Source organism: Dasypus novemcinctus, chromosome 24, assembly GCF_030445035.2.
Source record: "Dasypus novemcinctus isolate mDasNov1 chromosome 24, mDasNov1.1.hap2, whole genome shotgun sequence".
Taxonomy (NCBI): Eukaryota; Metazoa; Chordata; class Mammalia; order Cingulata; family Dasypodidae; genus Dasypus; species Dasypus novemcinctus.
The window spans coordinates 2,421,949-2,442,302 of NC_080696.1; the positions used below are offsets into that span (position 1 = coordinate 2,421,949).

The window sequence follows — 20,354 nt, forward strand, 5'->3', positions numbered from 1 at the left end:
AAGACCGTGAGCTGGCATGATGGGCTGGTGCGATGGGCTGGCGTGGCAAGCTGATGCAACAAGCTGATGCAACAAGATGATGCAACAAGAGACACAGAGGAAACACAGTGAGAGACAACAAAGCAGGGAGCAGAGGTGGCTCAAGTGACTGAGTGCCTCTCTGCCACATGGGAGGTCCCAGGTTTAGTTCCTGGTGCCTCCTAAAGAGAAGACAAGCAAATACAGAGAGCACACAGGGAATGGGCAGAGAGAGCAGACAGCAAGCACAAACAACAAGGGGGGGGGTGATAAATAAATAAATCTTAAAAAAAAAAGAGTTGGATAAAGGTCTAAGACAAAGGGAAAAAAAAAAGAAATCAGGAATCATAATAATAATAGGAACTGTGACATGTAAGCACTAAATTAAATAGATGGGTTATCATCATGATAAAAGGCACAATTTATGAAGATCTAATAGGGATGGCTTGTTTGGCCTAGAAAAGAGGATCCCTGAATAAAAGCAAAAATGATGAAGAAATATGAGCAAAGTCCCATAGGTTGGTGGAAGATGGAATGTGGAATGAGAAGGGGGAGAAGATGCTGGATGTGTGTAGAATGTTTAGTAAGGTCAAATGTAAATAATGTGGTAATGGATGGAGTTGATGGTAGCACATTATAATAAACGTAACACTGCTGATTTATGGGTGTGTTTGTAGCTGGAATGATTAGGCTAGGAAGAGTAATATTAATTGGAGGACAGCTGGAGGATAATATTGGGAATGTGTAACAGTGATTTCAGAAGTAAGTAGTTGAGAATTGTGGTTATTGATATAAATACAAGGGAGTGGATGTGGTGTAGTGGTTGAGTGCCTGCTTCACATGTACGAGGACCTGGGTTTAATCTAAAAAAACCCCAAACCTTAAATAATGTAAATACAGAAATGTTCTTCTGCTGCAGCGGGGGCTCTTCACCTTCTTTTGTTCTGCCAGTCAGGTGAAAGCTACACACCCCTTTGCAGAATGTAGCGACAGATAGTTTTATAACACTCAACATCGACATGTCTTTAAGTTAAATTTTAGGATTTTTCAGAATTACGTTTTACAACTTTCCAATAATTTTAATACCTGATAACACAGTTTCAACATCTGTTCAGTGGTCATTTTCAGCAAAGATTTAGAAATTTGATTTTCCCATGGTGTCATAAAACCATCTCCACCCTCCTTACCCACTGCACTCAGAACATGCTGTATCAAAATAAAATTCATACTAAGTCCACACTATTCTGTGTATTATTATTTTTTTAAAAGATTTATTTATTTCTTCCTCCTCCCTCTTTGTTTTGCTCTTGCTGTGTGCTCTCTGTGTCCATTCGCTGTGTGTTCTTCTGTGTCTGTTTGTCTTCTCTTTAGGTGGCACCGAGAACTGATCCTGGAATCTTCCGGAATGCGAGAGGTGCTCTGTCTCCTGTGCCACCTCAGTTCCCTGGTCTGCTTTGTCTCATTGTCTCTTCTCTGTGTCCCTCTTTGTTGCATCATCTTGCTGCGCCAGGACTCCATGCAGGCCAGCATCCTGCATGGGCCAACTTGCCTTCACCAGGAGGCCCCGGGTATTGAACCCTGGACCTCCTATAGGGTAGACAGGAGCCCAGTCGCTTGAGCCACATCCACTTCCCTGTGTACTATTTAATAAATGTTTCACACCTGCACCAACCTATCTCCACAAGAATTGTTTGTGAATTTTCAGTTCAAGCTCATGGACTCTGTGAAATATTTCCATGGACCCCTTGGGGGTCTGTGGGCCCGTGATTAAGAACCCCTGTGCTACAGGGTATTAAGAATGTGGTGACATGGTAAAAACATAACTCATGTAATTTATGGACTATAATGAATAACGTTGTAATGTTTTTGTAGCAAACACGAAGTTGGTACTATATTCTAAAGGTTAAAAAAAAAGAATATGGGGTTTGGTTTTGTCAGCTATCAGTATGATTAAGCATTTTTTCTCTTCAACTTTTTTCATTAATAAGGAGACCATGGCTATGTCATTTAACTAATCTGTGTTCATCTGTGTATCTTTCTGAACACTGGAGGAACAACTGAGTTAAAGGTTAGAATTAGATTAGATAAAAGTGCCTGAAAAATAACTTTTTAAGAGTAATGTTTCCACAACTTGTTGAGCTGCCCTTTCCTGTACTTTTTTTTTGTGTGATTTTGAAGTAAAGTTGTTATTAAAGGAAAAAAAATAATTGGGAAAACTGTGTGTGTGTGTAGGGTCAGTATGTGGGAACTCTATTTTCGTATGATTTTCTCTGTAAACCTACAAATGGTCTAATTTTTTAAAAAGTTATGGTTTCAAAAAAACAGTAGGAGCAATATGATGGAGCAGTCATGGTGTGAGATTTCAGTATACATTTCTCTGAATGAGATGTAGTACATAAAAAAGAATATAAAGGAACTGAATAATACAGTCAATAAACTTAATTGAACATGTTTATATAGAAATAGAATTTTGCATTCCTCTCCTTCCTCCCTCCCCTCTTCCCTCTGCTCTCCTCCTTCCCTCCCTTCACCATAAAGCCTTCACAGATTGGAAAAGTTTTGCTTTAATAGACCCCAAATGCTGATAATAATACAAGGAAATTAGAAATAATGATAAGATGCCTCTTTGAAACTTGCCTCCAAAGGAGGATTTCCCTCCTGTCCCTGTGGTTGTTTCCTCTGTAGAGTTACCCTCAGCGTATCCTTGAACTAGGAAATTAGTAATGGCAGGGAGTTCCTGCTTCATGTCTCTGGCCCTTTATGTTAAAATACCTTGTTTCTGTTGATGTCTTTGTGTGCCTGCTGGTGGACTGGGTTCCTTTTTTTCATCAATGAGACTGTAAAACTTGACCAGAAATTTTAATTTGGTATTCCTCGCCTTCCCCTTTCAAATCTCTCTAAATTTTAAGTAACTGCACATTGTCTATGCATTGGAACTCAGGGAATACCATATTAAAGACTTGGCAAAATGTAAAAGAAACAAAGACATCTAATGCAGAGGGAATGTATAGAAGAGGCTATTCTGAGGCATTGCTGGGGCAAATATGAATTGTTACAGCCTTATGTGAAACAATTAAAATTCACATTCCTGTGACCCAGTACCCTCCTAAAATTCTAGTGTTAAAAATAAAAATACAACTAAGTAAGGCCATATGTACAAAGATGTTCATTGTAGTAATGTTCATAATGCCAGGCAATTGAAAACAAAGTGTCGGTAGAGGGAAGGCAGGAAGATGATACATCCATAGATCAGAATACTATGCTGCATGAAGAGTGGAGTGGTCTGCTACCTGATTAGTTGGAAAGATTCCTACAAGGTTTTCTTGAGTAAAAGAAGATGGAGAAAAGCTTGTTTAATCAATTTGTGACACAAAGAAATGGTTTAAGAACCATGCATGTATCACAGTCTCTTGAGGATGAAGAAAAATAGGGATCCTTGCTAGGTGGTTAAATGCTTATTGTGTGGTTGGAGGATAGGCGTGAAGGGAAATTGGGGAAATAAGTAAAAAAAGCAAATTGTTTTTGAAAGCAAAATGCCTGTCTGTGATCATAGTTATGTATTATCTGTGAATTATGTAAACCTGTATCTTTAAAGATAATAACTATTTGAAGTAAAAATGACTTATTTCTTTGATGACCGTGACTGTGATCTGCATATACCTGAACGTGCCCATATGAAGTCATAGAAGCTCTTAAGAGCAGCAAGCGTAGTACAGGACCATCAAACTTTTTGAGCTAGGAGAGCCTAAACGAAGAATCAAGGAAACACATACAATAAAACAATAACCAGAGGGAAGTTTGTTGACCTATAAAGCTGGGAGTCTCAAGTGGGTGCCATTGCAGGGCTTGCCATGGGGGCATGGTCTTGGCTGGGGGCCGTCCGTTGACCACACTCCTTGCAGCAGCGAGTCTGTCCTTGAAGGGAGATGCACTTGACGGTTGTCCCTGCCTACCACAGTCTTTCTTAAGAAGGAGGAAGTGTTTCCAGAAGTCCTCCGTTAGACTTCCTCTCACGTCTAATGATCACAGCCTTCATGCCCTTACTCCACTTCTCTAGTAAGAGAGTCCCTGATTTTTCAAGAGGTACACGGTCGTTTGGAGTGCTGGCTACATTTCTCAGCCTCCCTCTACAGGTAGATATGTCAATAACTTTGGGCTAATGGGATATTAATTTTAAGTATCGTGTTTGACTTGGAGAGGGCTTGTGCTTTGTTTTCTTCCTTCCTACTTGGTAAAATGTGGGTGCAATAGTTGTAACTTGAGCATCCACCTTAAATTATGAGGTGGAAGCCACATGTTGAGGATGATGGTGCAGCGAGATGGAGGGACGCTGGGTCCCTGCGCGTCGTGGAAATGCCTTATGAGCTCTAGATCGCTAACCTTTGGACTTTCTATCTTGGCTCAGCCATTACTGTTTCGGTTGCACTTCTGTCAGTTGCTAGTCCAGTTGATACTCATTTCTAGTCATTCATTGGAAAGAGGCAAGGAAACCCCAATTTGCTTAGACTAACATTTTGGGGGTAGAATAGATGTCTGGGAGTAAGATATGGAGATATATCAGGTAAGTACAGTAGAGGGAGAGAAAGGAAAGGAAGTTGAGGGATTTGCAGGGGGTAGTTATTGTGATGGACCATGGAACCTAATATCAGTAAATGGGAAAGTGAAACGGTGGGTCATGGATGATGAGAAGGGAAGATGTTTACTAAATTGAAGAAGACTTATTGGCAAGGGGGAACTAGGCTAAATGACCTGGAGAGATTAGAGTGGTTCTCAGCAAGTAGGATGTTTAAAATGGAGATTTTGGTATTAGCGTCGTTACTGGTAATGGCAGGGCCAGAGTCGGGAGGGGAAAAAGATTGTTAGCGGTGAGGTTAAGAAACAGGCTGGATTTTGGATGGAACATCTTGTAATGGATCCAGGTGAATGGAAAACACCAAGCTAGATGCTGAATATCTTCAGTGCTGAGGAGCAACTGGATGTTAGTAGGTCTCCTGACTCTGAAAGTAAGGGCGGTAGACCCAGAAGAGAGCATCTCCTTCAGAGAGGCTGCATTATTTTTAGAAGAGGGAGGGAATGTGATCTGGAAATAACAATAAGGAAGGAAATAGCATCCTTTTTAAAAATTAAAAATTTCTGTATAGCAAAAGACACTAGACAAAGGAAAAAGTAAATGGAAAGTGTATTTACGGTGCGTTTGGCATGCAGATAGGAGGTAGCCGTAATATAAAAAGAACTCCTAAACATTAATTTGACAACTCGGTAGCAAAGTAGGCAAACAATATGGAATTTCAGTTTACAAAGGAGGAAATGCAGATTTCCCCAACATGAAAAGATACTCAAACATCAAGGTTACGACCAGTCAAAATGTTAGTGAGATACCAGTGTGTGCCCCTCATATTGGCAAGACCTAAGAATATTAATAAGCACCTGGCTGGGTGGGATGGCGGGCAGACTGGCTGATGTAGACTGCTGGGAAGACACCGCAGCTACAGTGGGTCTGCTGCGGCTGTAGCTGGACGTGCTGCGTGTCGCAGTTCTGCTGTTGTCAGTGTTACTGTGTGAAATGCACTCTTCTTGTGTGATCTTATTTTTTAAAACTAATTCATGTTTTATTTAAGATGTTATGGTCTGAGAACAAGTGTAGCTCAGTGGTTTGAGCACCTGCTTCCCGTGTACGAGGTCTCAGTTTCAATCCGCGGTGCCTCCTAAAAATAAATAAAAGGAAGATCTTTTGGTCATTTCATGATGCAAAGTTTCAGCTAGAAATATTTCAGTATTAATGTTAAAGTGTGTGGCCAAATTATTTCATCCAAATGGTGTGCTATCTGAGTATAACTATCTGGTCATAGTATACATTAATGTACCAGTAATTCTTAATTTGGGATTGTATTGAGAATTAAGAAAGAAATTATTAGCATATGAATTCTCATAAAAATTTTTATTTTTATTTAAATTACAGACTAACTGGATCTTCTGGGTTTGTAACAGATGGACCTGGAAATTATAAATATAAAACAAAGTGCACATGGCTCATTGAAGGACAGTAAGTAGTAATGACTGACTCAAATTTTTCTTTTTTAGGATAGAACACATTGTGGCATTACTTTTCTTTGAAGTGAAATTAACAACTTGTGGCATAAAATATTGTAAACAGTTTTTTATTGAATAACTTTTCATTTGATGAGTGACTTTGGTTTTCTTATTTTCCTTGATCTTCACTGTTAGTTTAAAAATTTTGTTGATCTAATGCGGCAGATGAATTGTACAAACCTGAAATGTCTGTGTTTTTGACTGTAATAGTTTAAACATGCTTAGTCCTCTTAATAGTTTGCTTAAAGCCTTAGAAAATTAAAATTTTGTGTCATTTTCCTAAAGATCTATTTTTATTGTGGCAAGAAAAACAGAAATAACTCTCTATTATTGCTCAGACGACACTTCTCTGGACCCTGTGGACTCCAGCTGTTGCCTTCTCTCTTTCCTTCCCATCACGGCAGGCTTCCAAGGCAGTGCTGCTTACGCTTTTTGGTCTCAGGACCTCTTTACACTTCTAAACTTTGAGGACTCTAAGTAATATCGATGTAGGTTTTATCTGTCTGTTTTTATCATATTAGAAATTAAAGCCAAGACATTTTATTAATTCATTTAAAAGCAACAATAGTGAAATCACTACATGTTTACACAAATGGTGTATTTTTATGGGGAAAAAACTCTATATTTGAAAAAAAAATTTTTTTAAGATTGATATATTTAAAAAATTACATGCAAAAGGTGTTGTATATTTTTGCATGTTTCTTCACTGTCTGGCTTAATAGAAGACAGCTGGATTATCATGTCTTTTTCTGCATTCAGAATTGCGATATATTATTATGCTTGAAGGATGTGAAGAAAATTAGGCCTCACTTGAATATGCAGTAGGAAGAGGGAGGAGATTGTAAAAGCCTTTCAAAATAATTGTGGATAGTGTTTTTTTGATATTACACCAAAACTTGACAAGTAGTCATTTTTTTAAATCAAATTGCAGTGTGAAATCTGAAACAATATCAATAAACATTGTCACATTAAAATCTCTTGTTTTTCTTGCACTTTGAATGGATCTTTTACAAAACTCTGCATGGTTTTGTAATATGACGCATGGGTCTTATTGAAGATAATGATTCATTGAATTATGCAGCTCTTTCAAGTGTTGATATATTTTATTATATAATATGAAGAAAAAATCACATTGTTTAATATCACCACCAATTTCATCAGAAAGTTCTAAGTATTGGGAAATTTTTTCTGAGTGGCAGAAATTTCCCAAAATTCAAATTAGTGCTTTAAATCTCATATTTTATCATTGGTAACTTACACAGGATTATCATTGGTAACACATGTCAGTTTTCTAAGTAACATGCCCACATCGTTTATTTTTGTGAAAAAGGCTGCCACGTATCTAAGTCTGAGTAATCATAGTTTGTCATCTGTTCTTTCAAGTAAAAATGGTGTTCAAGAAAAAAGCAGCTAGTGTAGCTCACAGCTCACACAGGTGCACCAGTGCTTTTCCTGGAGACAGCAGTGTAGTTGGTTAAGCAGCAGGGAGCTTTGTAAGCACTTCCCGTCCTGTCACGTCTGGTGTTGAAACCAGGGCAGGATTTAGTTGAGTTTGTGGTGGTTCATGGTGAAGAGGCAGCGGTCATTGGCTCTGGCTGGCGCTCGGCCGTGATTTGTTCCAGGGCACCTGCAGTCTCAAGTGCTGTGGCTCTGGCACCACCAGTGAAGGCCAGCGTAGCGCAAGGCCCGTTTGGGGCTGGCTTTAGCCTCCTGGGCCACTCGGACAGCTGCTGCCCCCGGAGGGCACTGCCCTCGCCCACTCTGCTGGCTCCCACCCATCGGGAGGCCGCCACTGCTGTGGATGTGCCCGCAGTGTCTGAACAAAACGCAGTTGTCCCCTTTCTCTCAGCCCCCACGCTCCACCTGTCAGTAAGGTTCTGTCGTTTGGCCCTCAGAATGCCTGTCCCGTCCATAGACCCCTTTTCATCTCCGTTTCTGCCCTTCTTTTAAGGGCCAGCATCCTCTTGAAATTGTCCTGCCGGTTTTTGCTTTTACCCCTTGCCCGCCTCTGCCTTTTGTAGTTCAGACTGTACCTCTCCCCCTTCGACCTGCTGCGCAGCCCCAGGCTCGGCACCTGGGCCGCCCCCACAGCCCTCTGGGTAGCTCCCTGCCCGCCAGGCACCATACCACATTCCTCTAACTTCTTCCCTAGCCTCGCCTCGCCACCCCCCGGTTATTTATCTATTTACTGAGTTGTTTACTTGACGATATGGATTAGAGGAGAGGCCTACCCCTAAGAAATATATTTAGGCATCCTCAGATATAATTGGCATTGAAAGGCTTCCTTAAATGATGAGTTGCAGTAGAGAAGTTTTTCTTGTTCATTTTTATATCCACAGCACCTAGGATGAGTGTTTGACTCTTTCTGGGTGTTGAAAGATTTCCATCCAATTACACTTTAAGATAATTATTTCTTTTAAACACTAAAATTCAGAAAGCAACTTTCAAAATTAAAAATTTGAATTTTGCTACTATTTTCACAGATGGAGCTTTTAAATATATAGATTCATTAGGTATTTTTTAATGAGGCTTATAGTTCTTTAGTTTTGGATTGTTTTTTTTTTTTTTTTTGAAAGTTGACTTTTTCTTTATTCTGAAATATGATATTTTGGGAAAACTGCTAATTTATTTCTCTTTTTTTGTCTATTTTTTTAATGTTACATTAAAAGATATGAGGTCCCCATATACCCCCCAGCCCCTTACCCCACTCCTCCCCCCATAACAATCTCCTCCATCATCATGAGACAGTCATTGCACTTGGTGAATACATCTCTGAGCACCGCTACACCTCATGGTCAGTGATCCACACCATAGCCCACACTCTCCCACAGTCCACCCAGTGGGCCATGGGAGGACATACAGTGTCCGGTAACTGTCCCCGCAGCACCACCCAGGACAACTCCAAGTCCCGAAAATGCCCCCACATCACATCTCTTCCTCCCACTCCCTACCCCCAGCAGCCACCATGGCCACTTTCTCCACACCCATGCCACATTTTCTTCGATTACTAATCACAATAGTTCATGAATAGAATATCAGTAAGTCTACTCTAATCCATACTCTATTCCTCCATCCTGTGGACCCTGGAATGGTTGTGTCCACTCCACATCTATATCAAGAGGGGGCTTAGATTCCACATGGATGCTGGATGCAGTTCTCCTGCTTTCAGTTGTAGGCACTCTTGGCTCCCTGGTGTGGTGGCTGACCTTCTTCACCTCCCTGTTAGCTGAGTGGGGTAAGTCCAATAAACCAGAGTGTAGGAGTTGCAGATCTGTTGAGGCTCATGGCCTGGCTATCACATGGTCAGTCCGGAGATTCAGGTCCCCTGGGTATACACTAAACCCCAGCACCAACTACAGATCCGGTAAAAGTAACAGGAGAGGCTTGTGGACAAAGATACCTATTGTATTTTCTGTGGAGAGACGAAAAATGAAAAATGAAATATTACGATTGCCTCTATAGTATTCATTGAATTCAGTCAGTGTACCTATCCCTTGTATAATGTTTTAATTATTCCTGAAAACCTTGCTGTTAAAGAAAAAGTGTTAAATGAAAAATTATTTCCATTTTATTTTTATTTCATTTCTATTAATTACAATGGAAAAAATGATGATGTGTTCTATCTCAATCCTAAGATACCCATACAATTTTCACAGACAGAAAAATATATCAGATGAACAATGAAATGAAAACACATTAAAAGAAAAGCAGCAATAACAGTTTGAAATTAAATACAGTGTATACTTGAACTGTTACGAAGGTTTATATTACTCAGACAAGGAGGAAGAAAAGACTTGGTATTGATTGGAGGAGTATGAAGGTGTCATTTTCTGAAAGGGAGCTTCTTCTCTCTGTGTAGTTTTTTTCATTGTTTTCTCATTCTTTGGGTAACCAGTGACTGTCTTGCATGCAAACAGTAGTTAAAGGCTTAGCATAGTAAAACACTTTCAGAGTAAAACAAAGGCTGAAGGTAAAGGTGTCCCAGACGTGGCAAGACTGCACACATATGCCGCAGGTGAAGGGTCAGAGAAGCTAAATGTTGGGCTCATCTAAATGTTATGTGCAGGTCACATATGCTCCATGAAGTATTTCTGACTAGAAGCTATTGAATAAATTGGTAACTGCGTCTTTGCCTGAAGCTATAATTTTGAAACATTATTCTTGTGGTATATTTATTTAGTTTTGGGTGAAATGCCTTCTTTAATACATTTTTTAAAAAGGGAAAAAAAGAGTCATCACAAAATTGGTTTAATTTTTCAAGAGTTTTTCTGGGGAAAAGTTACGTAAAGCCGCTATGTGGGTAAGTATTTACTGGGGATGCTATGATGATCGAAAACAGACGTGGTCCCTTCCGTCAGGGAACTTACTCTCCCGTGGGGAGAAAGAGGTTAATCACAGCACACAGCTAGAGGAAAGGTATGTGGGCACGAGGCCTAACGTACAGGCAGACGCCTTTGTTGAGGACCTGCACTGAGCTGAGACAAGAGGAGGAGAAGGAGGTGGCCAGGTAAGGAGTGTTCTGTGAGTCTCCTTAGCACTGGGAGCAGGTGAGGGGGGGTACAAACGGGGGTGGGGTGGGGGGCTGGGGGGGCATGACAAGGTCTTGCTGGCATAGTAAGAATTTGGGCTTTTGTCTGAAGAATAATGGGATCCACAGGTTGGTTTTAAATAGAGAATGGCATCAAATTTTCATGTTGCGTACTTTACTCTGGTTACTGAGACTGGATTATCTGTGGATAATGGGGGATTATTTTAGTAGGCCAAGCTAGAGATGATGTTAACTTGGACTAGGTTGGTGGTAGTGAAGGTGGAGAAAAATGGTCGTTTGAAATGTATTTTGGAAATAGAATAGACAGAGGTTAGTAATGTATTGGAATGCTGGAGTAAGATGGCTCCCAGGTTTCTAGCATGAGCAGATGGAGGTGCCATGTTCAGAGGCTCGAAGAGGTTTGGAGGGAGAATCAGGCTTTAATTGAGGACATGATCTATCTCTGATGCTGGAGAGATACAAAGTGCTGTGTCTGGAAGTCGGTTTATATGACTCAGGTGGGTTGAGAGGTAAGGCCTGCACTGGACATTAAAATTTAGGAGTTAACAGAACTTTTCTTGGACTGCATAGAGATCAACCAAATCCAAAAGGTGGGGAATTCTATAGGACAGATGATCAGGTTTCTTCAAAAAGAGAAGGGAAAGGGAAGCAGATATGGCTGAACCAGTTGGGTGCCCACCTACCACACAGGAGGTCCTGGGTTTGGGCCCCGGTGCCTCCTAAAGAAGATGAATAGATGCCGTGCCCACCGTAATGAGCTGGATGCCACAAGCCAGCAGACGCTGCAGCCCGCGGGGGGCGGATGCGGCTCAGGCCGTTGGGCACTCACCTCCCGTGTGGGAGGCCCAGGGTTTGGTTCCCGGTGCCTCCTGGAGAAGGCGAGCAGACAGTGAGCAGACCGATGAGAGAACCACCTGGGGGGGGATAAATACAGTATATAAATAAATCTTTTTAAAAAATTATAAAAAGAAGAAAGGAAGAAGGGAAAAAATAGGGGAAAGAGGTAGAAGATGAAAAATTAGTGTGTAATATATAATCTTATATATTTTAGACTGAAAGATTTAAATTACATTCCAAGCAAATGTGATGTACAGATACTGTTTGAATTCTGATTTGAACTAATGAAAATTAAAAGATGTTTATGATATAGTGCAGGAAATATGAAAACCAAGTGAATATTATATAATATGGAATTATTTTTTATTTTGTTAGGCATGAAAATGGTTTTGTGTCTTTGTTAAAAACTAAAATGAGGAGCGGGTGTAGCTCAGTTAGTCGAGCACTTGCTTCGCCTGTATGAAAGGTCCTGGCTTCAATCCCTGGTACCTCCTAAAAAATAAAATTAAAATGAGCTTCCCTATCACCTCAAAGTACATACTGAAATATTTATGGATGAAATGACAAGAAGCCTGGAATTTCTTTAAAACAATTCAAGGTGGGAGAGGGCAGGTGGAAATCGAAAGGGGTATAGATGAAACAAGATTTGCGTTGTGTTGCTAATGTTTAAAACCGGGTGATGGGTACATGGAAGTTCATTATACTTACCTGTCTACTTTTATATGTATTTGAAAATTTTCTATGAAAAAAAGTTTAGAAACATGCAGCCAGGGGGATATGTCAGGTGTAAAGGCCTGCTCTGGCTCAGCGGCCTGGCTGCATGCTGGGGGCACTCACTGAGTCGGGGCCTGCTTGGTCACGGGTCGCACTGCGTCAGGAGTTCAAGGTGCCCGAGACACCCGGGCGAGTCAGGTAGGGAAGAGCACACACCTGCATTTCTGAAGAGGCTGGCACTGGCACTGGCCTTCCCGAGCGGACAAGAGCCTGCCCTGAGCCTGGACAGATGCACCTGCACTGGGGGCTGGCTGGGAGGAAGCACCCCGAAGCGGAAGCCTGGCGACCCCCCGCGCTGCCAGCCCCTCCCAAGGCCAGGCCCTGCGCTTGCGCTGGTTCTACCACAGCAGGAGGCACCAGGGAGCATCTTCCTCAAGACTGGGTCTGGTCAGCGGAGACGGAGTGAAAACTGGGGAAATGCCCTGAAAATCCAGGGAAGAGAGTGGTTTCTAGGGGTTAGAGGAAGTCAGGTGAAGACTGGAAAATCACTACAGTTTAGCAATGTGGTGATATTTCCAAGAGCTTTTTAGATTCAGTGTTTGGGCTGAAGCCTCGTTAGAGCAAGGAGGTGATGAGGAAATGGAGAAAGCAGTCTTCCATGAAGTTTCCCTTTTAAGAGAGGAGAGACAGAGTGGGTAGCAGCTGAAGGGAGAGTCGGGACTTTGAGACTTTGTTTTTTGTATAAAATACAAAAACACATATAAAATACATGGTGCCTAAGCAGGTTTAGTGGATGGGAAGGTTTTAGTTGTGCGGGAGAGGTTGAGTTTTTGAGAGAGGTAGGAGGAGTGGATAGGTTTCTCTCTTTTGGAAAATGGGAATTGGTGAGATTTTCACCTGGGCGCTGGGCATGAGCCGGAAGGTGGGCCTGGGTGGTCCTTGCCGTGGAGTAAGTTCTCAGATCGTTCACACCTGGGGGAACGCTTCACACACTGCCAGTTTCTTCTCTCCATGCAAATTATATATATATCTTCTCAAATGTTTGGTGATTACTTTATTATAAATTACTGTTTTATTCTTTTCAGGCCAAACAGAATAATGAGACTTCGTTTCAATCATTTTGCTACAGAGTGTAGTTGGGACCATTTATATGTTTATGATGGGGACTCAATTTACGCACCTCTGGTTGCTGCTTTCAGGTAAGCTTGTTGCATAAACTCCTGTCAGTGGTCTTTGAACTTCTGACTGTAGACTTGCCTCTTAGATTGCGTCCTTAGTGATTTACCCCTATTCACTTGCTGCCTGTATCTTGTGGAAAGAGTGCTGGCCTGGAGCTCTGGTTCGCGTGCTGGTCCTGGCAGGGCCCCTTCTAGCTGCTGTGCCAGTTCCGGGCACATTACTTGATGTCTCTCTCTCTGTTTCTTTTCTTTACAATTGTGATAGTAGTATCGGCTTTACCTGCCCTCGTGGTGGTGACGTTTGCATTTTTTAATGTTTGGTGAGCAATATACTGAGTGATATCATTTCTGGGAAAAATGGAAGCCTCATGTCTGTCTTGTTCCTGGCTGTGTCCCTCATTGGGTTGGCTGCAGGAGCTCCTTGTTGAGTTGACGTGAAATGGTGCACGCGCGTGTGTGTATTTACTTGTGTGCGTTGATAAGGATGAGGGAAGAAGCTTTCTGGAAGGGATACACATAAAATGGAGAGTGGTTATCTGCAGAGAATGAGGAATGTACAGTTATCTATGGCGATATTTTCCAAAAACTGTATTCTATATTAGTAATTAAAGCAGGTGAACACCACATGTATGGGATATTCTTAATTGTTTTGGTATTTGAGTTTTCATTACCAATAAATGACTGTTATGTATTATGTTTCTTACCATTTGGGAATTCCAATGTTTTTCTTCCTTTTACGTGATAGAGGATTTTTTATATACGTATTTCTAAAATGCACATTTCCTTAGGGAACCATAGTTGTCAGTTTGATTTTCATCTGCAAATGACTTTCTAGATTTGTTTCCCTCTGATGTTTTGTTTCCCTGGCTTTAAAAAAGCCAAATACTTTTTGTGTTCCTCATGTGGACTAGCCTGGTTGATGTCCCACGTGAATGAGGAGCAGCAGGCAGTTCCCCAGGAGCAAAGGACAGAGTAGATAGGGACTGACATGCCCGTGTCACCCCACCCCCACCCCCTGGCTTACATCTCTCCCGCATGTCTTTGAAATGAGGACTGTGGCCATTTTCAAGACCACTTTCTTTCTTGGCCCAAAGGCAAGGCCATACTAGACATTTAAAACGTCCTTGTCCAAGTGATGGGGGCTTGCACACCTGCATGCCAGCACTTGAGGCCTGCCTCATGTTATAGCAAGAGGCGCCCAGAACTCCACCACCAGCCCAGAATGACCTGTCGCATTAGCGTGACTGCCTTTGCTAGGGGCCAGGTGTTTTGAGTTACCTTGCCAGTAGCCCTCGCAGGAATATGAGACAAACGGGGTCTAAACCCATGGTTCCGTGCAGTGCAGTGGTGTGTTTGATGAGCGGGCACGCTGGTTCCACACCACTGCCACCAGCACGAGGGCAAGGCTACACTTGTTATAATCAGGGCCTCTTAGAAGAAGTTAAGCAAATGTGCCAAGGTGGGAGAATTCATAGGTTTCCAGAAAAAGTTGGTTAACTGATGGTATAAATGATTGTACTGGTTGTGTTAAAATTTAACTTATGACGTGCCTGGGTATGAATTTTTTAAAATTATAGTGTTGAAAGTATATTTTTTTAAAACTTGAAATTTATCCAAAGCATAAATACTCCTAGAGCACTGATGGGCAGAACAACTTGAGGGCCACTGTTGTAGGCCAGAAGGGCTGTGGCCCTGGGGGCTGAGGGCCGCTGTGGTCAGGAGAGTCAGCTCAGTGGTACCAGGTGACCAGGGTGTGGAGGGCAGGGGTTACCAGTGGCTGGGGTGGAGAGGATGGGGTGGTACCACTGGCCTGGGAGGGCCAGGGAGGTCGGGTGACCAGGGTGGGGAGGAGGGACAGGGCCAAGAGGTCAGCCAGGAGCCAATAACAGTAGAAAAGAACCACATACGATTCGGAGGATGTGGAGTTTTAATCTGGATTCTGCCCAAGTGTCTGTGTTTACTTGAATAGATCACTGCAGTGCTTTTTTAAAACCTAAAGTGAAGGGGTTGTACTGTGTTAGTTCAACCGGTAGTCTCTCTTGGTGTATTGCAGACTGTGAAGTTTAATCTGAGTTTGAACTGTTTGATCACATTTATCTGTTCCATGCACTGAAGTTTTGAATAACATTTGTTTGAGAAATAGAGGCCCATTACCAGTCAGCTCGAGGGCCCTGGGCGAGTTCCTCTCTCGGTCTTTTCCCATTGCCCATGTTGTGACATGCGGCGCGTTCGGCAGATGCATGCACAGAGCCCTTTTGAGGAGCAGGCCCTCTGCTGGGGTCTGTGGTGGGAGGGGCAGAAGTGGTGGGAATGGCGACGGAGCAGGGGGTGTGATGCCCCGCTGCCCGCTCCCCCAAGAACATTCTTCAAAAGATTGTTCCTTTCGAGGTTTTCTTTTAAGAAGATCTTATATAGATGGGGCAGTTGTTTAGCTGTGATGAAGAGCTCTTAAAGGAAGCCTTGTGGAAGCAGGATGCGGTCAGTGTGTCCAGCACGTGATCGAAACCACACTGGCCCAAGGGAAGCGTCTCTGGCGTTTTGGGCCCTCCTTCACCAGGAGGTGTTGACATCCTCGCCCCTGGCGCCTGGCCTTAGGTAGCTGGCTGTCCTTCTGCATCTCTGCCCTTGAGAACTTACAGTCTTGCAAAGGCCAAGATCTGCCAAATTAAGGATAACTAGTAAAAATACACAACATTGGTAAAGTTAGGTTGCGCCCTCAGTGTGTTCTCAGAGCGCACGTCCGCCTGGGACAGTTATGTTGTTTTTCAGGTTCATTAAACATATCTTAGTAAAGGGAAGAAAAAGAACATCCCTTGCATAAATTATAACAGTTCCGACTCTATTTAGCTTAGGTTTATCTTCCTGGTTTATAGAATACCAAGTAATAAATTAACCTTATATGTATTAAATCTTTAAAATGATGAAAATTGTAAGTTCGTATTTAATGAAATTAAGCTAAAAAAGGAAATGTAGATCTCCCCTCTCTTAAATGGATAAAGTACATGTCATTGGTTGCTGTCATAACTGTGATTTAATAAGTTTATGTAAGGTAACTAGTCTATGTGGTTATGGTTACTTATAAAGAGTTTGTAAAAGCATTTCTAAACTGAAGCATTTAAATGGCTAATTCCAAGAAGCCATTTTTAGTTAGAAACCTAAATTGATATTAATTGCAAAAGGTAACTTCATGACAGAGAAACCTGTCAGAGACCACCTCATTCTCTGTATTACATTGCTGGTAAGGAAAGGTAATTCCTTTGGGATACCATTGGGAATCTTCAGTTTTCATAAAGTAATTGACAAAGTACTCCTTCCTGCGTTGCCAAAACAAAATATCTCTATAATTTACATCATCATGGTAAAGGTTTAGAAGTAAAAAGCAGGGAAACGGACTTGGCCCAGTGGTTAGGGCGTCCGTCTACCACATGGGAGGTCCACGGTTCAAACCCCGGGCCTCCTTGACCTGTGTGGAGCTGGCCCACGTGCAGCGCTGATGCGTGCAAGGAGTGCCGCGCCACGCAGGAGTGCCGCGCCATGCAGGAGTGCCGTGCCACGCAGGAGTGCCGCCCCACGCAGGAGTGCCCCACGCGCAAGGAGTGCATCCGAAAGGAGAGCCGCCCAGCGCAAAAGAAAGTGCAACCTGCCCAGGAATGGCGCCGCCCACTCTTCCCTAGCCGCTGACAACAGAAGCCGACAAAGAAACAAGACGCAGCAAATAGACACAGAGAACAGACCACCAGGGCGGGGGGGGGGGGGGGGGGGATAAATAAATAAATCTTTAAAAAAAAAAGAAGTAAAAAGCAAAGTATTTGATATGTTATAAACTGCATTGGAAATGTTTAGAAAGTGTATAAAAATCAAAAGAGATGGACTTAAATATTGTAAAAGTCTCTTATACATTCAAACTGAGCTTTCAATACACTGCAGGTTGCCTCTCCATTTGAGTTATTGGCTAGGTTGGTCACTGACCCCTGAAACAATAAAGATACATCTCTGGTTGTGCTCCTGAAGTCAGTGGAGAGGATGATGTGGTTTCAAACTCCTGCAGTGGCCAGCAATAGCTCGATATGACCAGATGCACAGTGGACATTGCCTCCAGACTGGCTCTATTTCATGGTGCCAAAGCGCCCTGTGCACCAGGCTGGTGGAATACTGGAACCTATCTTCCTAGCCTCTCTCTAGGGTCAATGGTGCTAGAACATGCCAGGTGTGTGAAGGGCATACCAAGTGGAGCAATGATTACCAAAGTGATGTGAGTAGAACTTAAACACAGGGAAATGGATTTGGCTCAATGGGTAGAGCATCTTCTTGCCACATGGGAGGTTCAGGGTTCAAATCCAGGGCCTCCTGACCCATGTGATGAGCTGGCCCACATGCAGTGCTGATGCGCTCAAGGAGGGCCCTGCCACGCAGCAATGTCCCCCGCCTAGGGGAGCCCCATGCACAAGGATTGCACCCCGTAAGGAGAGCCGCCCTGCGGGGGAAAAAAAGCGCAGCTTGCTCAGGAGTGGCACCACACACATGGAGAGCTGACGCAGCAAGATGACCCAACAAAAAGAGACACAGATTCCCGGTGCCTCTGACAAGAATCCAAGCGGATGCAGAAGAACACACACAGTGAATGGACACGGGGGCGGGGGGAAGGGAAGAGAAGTAAGTTAAAAAAAATAAATCTTTATTAAAAAAAAAAAGAACTTAAACACAATTGGCATTATGGCCTGCTCCTGTGGAGGGGTAACGTGTATGATATTGCAAACCTGGAGCTTAAAGCTGTCAGTTGCAGTTCAAAGAGAAACTTATGCATTGGTTAGTGTGTTGATTAGTATTAAGTACTGTACCTATTTATATGCTTGATGATTATGAGGTTATCTTTTCTATTCTAAATCATATGCAGAGGGATAGTGAACATGTTAAAAAAAACTTAGATCAGGGGTTTTCAAAAGTTACTTTAAATAGTGGTTCTCTAGGTTTAAAATAAAAGATTGTGACGAACCCCAGGCAGGCAGTTCTTGCTTTGCTCAAGAGGAACAACTGGCTCCTTTATTCATCTACATCGGGGCAGGCACAGGCAGTGGACGGTTCAGGCTGGCAGCTGAATGGCACATCTGCAGCATCTCCTCCGTACCCACATGCCTGCCATTGCCACGCATGCTGGTCTGAGACTGTGCAAAAATTTATTTTTGTCAAAAACCAGTTGTTTTCACACTAAACTCTTCTGGGAGAAGTAAGCATACTCCACAGGTGTCACGGTTTGACGCTGATGCACTTCCTGCAGCCTGGTGGCCATCTAGTGCAGATGACCTCCCACCCTTCTCCCTCCACGAGCTCTGCCGTCTGTCCTGCAGGTAAATGTCCACACATGAAATGACATCGTTAGCTGCCGCCCACAGAGCACCTCCTAGTGCGAGCACGTCACGTGCTTCCATGTTTGGGTCCTCACCACGTCACAGCGAGCAGAGGAGGGAGCTGGGGGATATCAGTGGCCTGCCCAGGCAGACGGATCCAGGACTGGTGCCCCCCTTCTCGCTGCTGGTGGAGTGCAGGGTGCCCACGAGACTGAGGCCCAAGCCCTTTCCTGTGTCAGTTTCTCTTGGGGCAGTTGTGTCTGGCCCTGCTTCATTTCAAGGGATGCTGGAGTGCAGCAGCAGTGCCAGCATAGTAAGGGTAAAGCCGTCCCTCAGGTCGTCTCTCCCATAGGCCTTCTCCAGCTGCCATCGCGGCCTTCTCGCGGGATTGATGCGTGTGTGACGGTGTGGGTGAGGGGCTCTTTCTGGGATGAGCTCTTGCTTCCCTAATGGGAACTCCATGAAGGCCAAGGACGTTGGTGCCGTCACTGCTGTGTCCCGGGTACCCAGAACAGTGCCTCTCACGTGGTGGCGTGTGTAGGTGTTTAGAGGATGAAGAAATCCAAGAGCATGCTTCACTGTTCTGCAACCCCCAGGGCACCTGCAGAGCTCTGAGACTTCTAGAGTTCTGTTTCCAAATTAAAAGTTCTCATTGTCACTTCTCTATGCAATTACATAAATGATGTAAACCTACACATATACTAGGCCAGTTGTGTCGCAGCTTGCTTTTTCCCACTTCTCAGAATGCCTTGAGGAGCGCCCCACTTGTGGGGACCTACACATGTGTAATGGCTCATTTAACCGGCTCCTGTGGGGGCGTGTGGGAGTTTTCAGCCTGTGCGGCTCTGGTGGTGCTGTCCTGATGACACTTGTCTGTTTGTCTTTGTGACCTTAGCAGGCATTTCTTCTACAAGTAACTGGGATTTCTAGGTCGTGTGGAGGAGCTTGAAGCTTTTCCTGGCCCTGAGTGGAGTCTGCCTGGTGTTTGCAAGGTGGCTGGTGTGGATGGGGCTGATGAGGGAAGGGTGGGAGTGGTAGGAGATGAGGCGTGGGGTGTGGAGCAGACTGCAAAGGGAGGGAAGGATTTAGGGTTTTCCGGAATGGGCTGGTGGTAATGGTGATAGTGAAGTTAAAAAACCTAACCAATAATTGGGTAGAAGTCATGGACATGCAGCTCACAAAAGAGAAAAGGCAAATAACGAGTAAACTAGGAAAATACTAGCTGAGGAGTGTAACAATCAAGGGAAGCGGATGTGGCTTAAGCAGTTGAGCTCCTGCCTACCACATGGGAGGTTCTGGATTTGGTTCCCGGAGAAGATAAGCAAGACAGAGAGCTGGCATGGTGAGCTGGTGCAACAAGGAGACACAAAGAGGAAACACAATGAGAGACAACAAAACAGGGAATGAAGGTGGCTCAAGCGATTGAGCACCTCTCTCCCACATGGGAGGTCCCAGGTTTAGTTTCCCAGTGCCCCCTTAAGGGAAGATGAGCAGACACAGAGAGCACACAGGGAGTGGATACAGCAGAGAGAGAGTGCAGACAATGGGGTGGGGGGCGGTGGCGTAAATAAATCTTTTTTTTTTAAAGTAAAGAAAATGAAGGTAAAGTCACAATTTTAAAAT

At 43.4% G+C, this 20,354-nt stretch overlaps 1 protein-coding gene across 5 annotated transcripts in view; it reads left to right on the forward strand.

The window, feature by feature from the left end:
* The window catches only part of ATRN (attractin), a 301,223-nt gene that overhangs the window by 59,603 nt on the left and 221,266 nt on the right, over nt 1–20,354 (forward strand). For all 5 annotated transcript variants that reach the window (XM_058287460.2, XM_071211515.1, XM_023590451.3 and 2 more), the window contains exons 2-3: nt 5,978–6,061; nt 13,294–13,407. In XM_058287460.2, the coding sequence (XP_058143443.1) occupies nt 5,978–6,061; nt 13,294–13,407 (198 nt within the window). The remainder of the gene's footprint in view (nt 1–5,977; nt 6,062–13,293; nt 13,408–20,354) is intronic.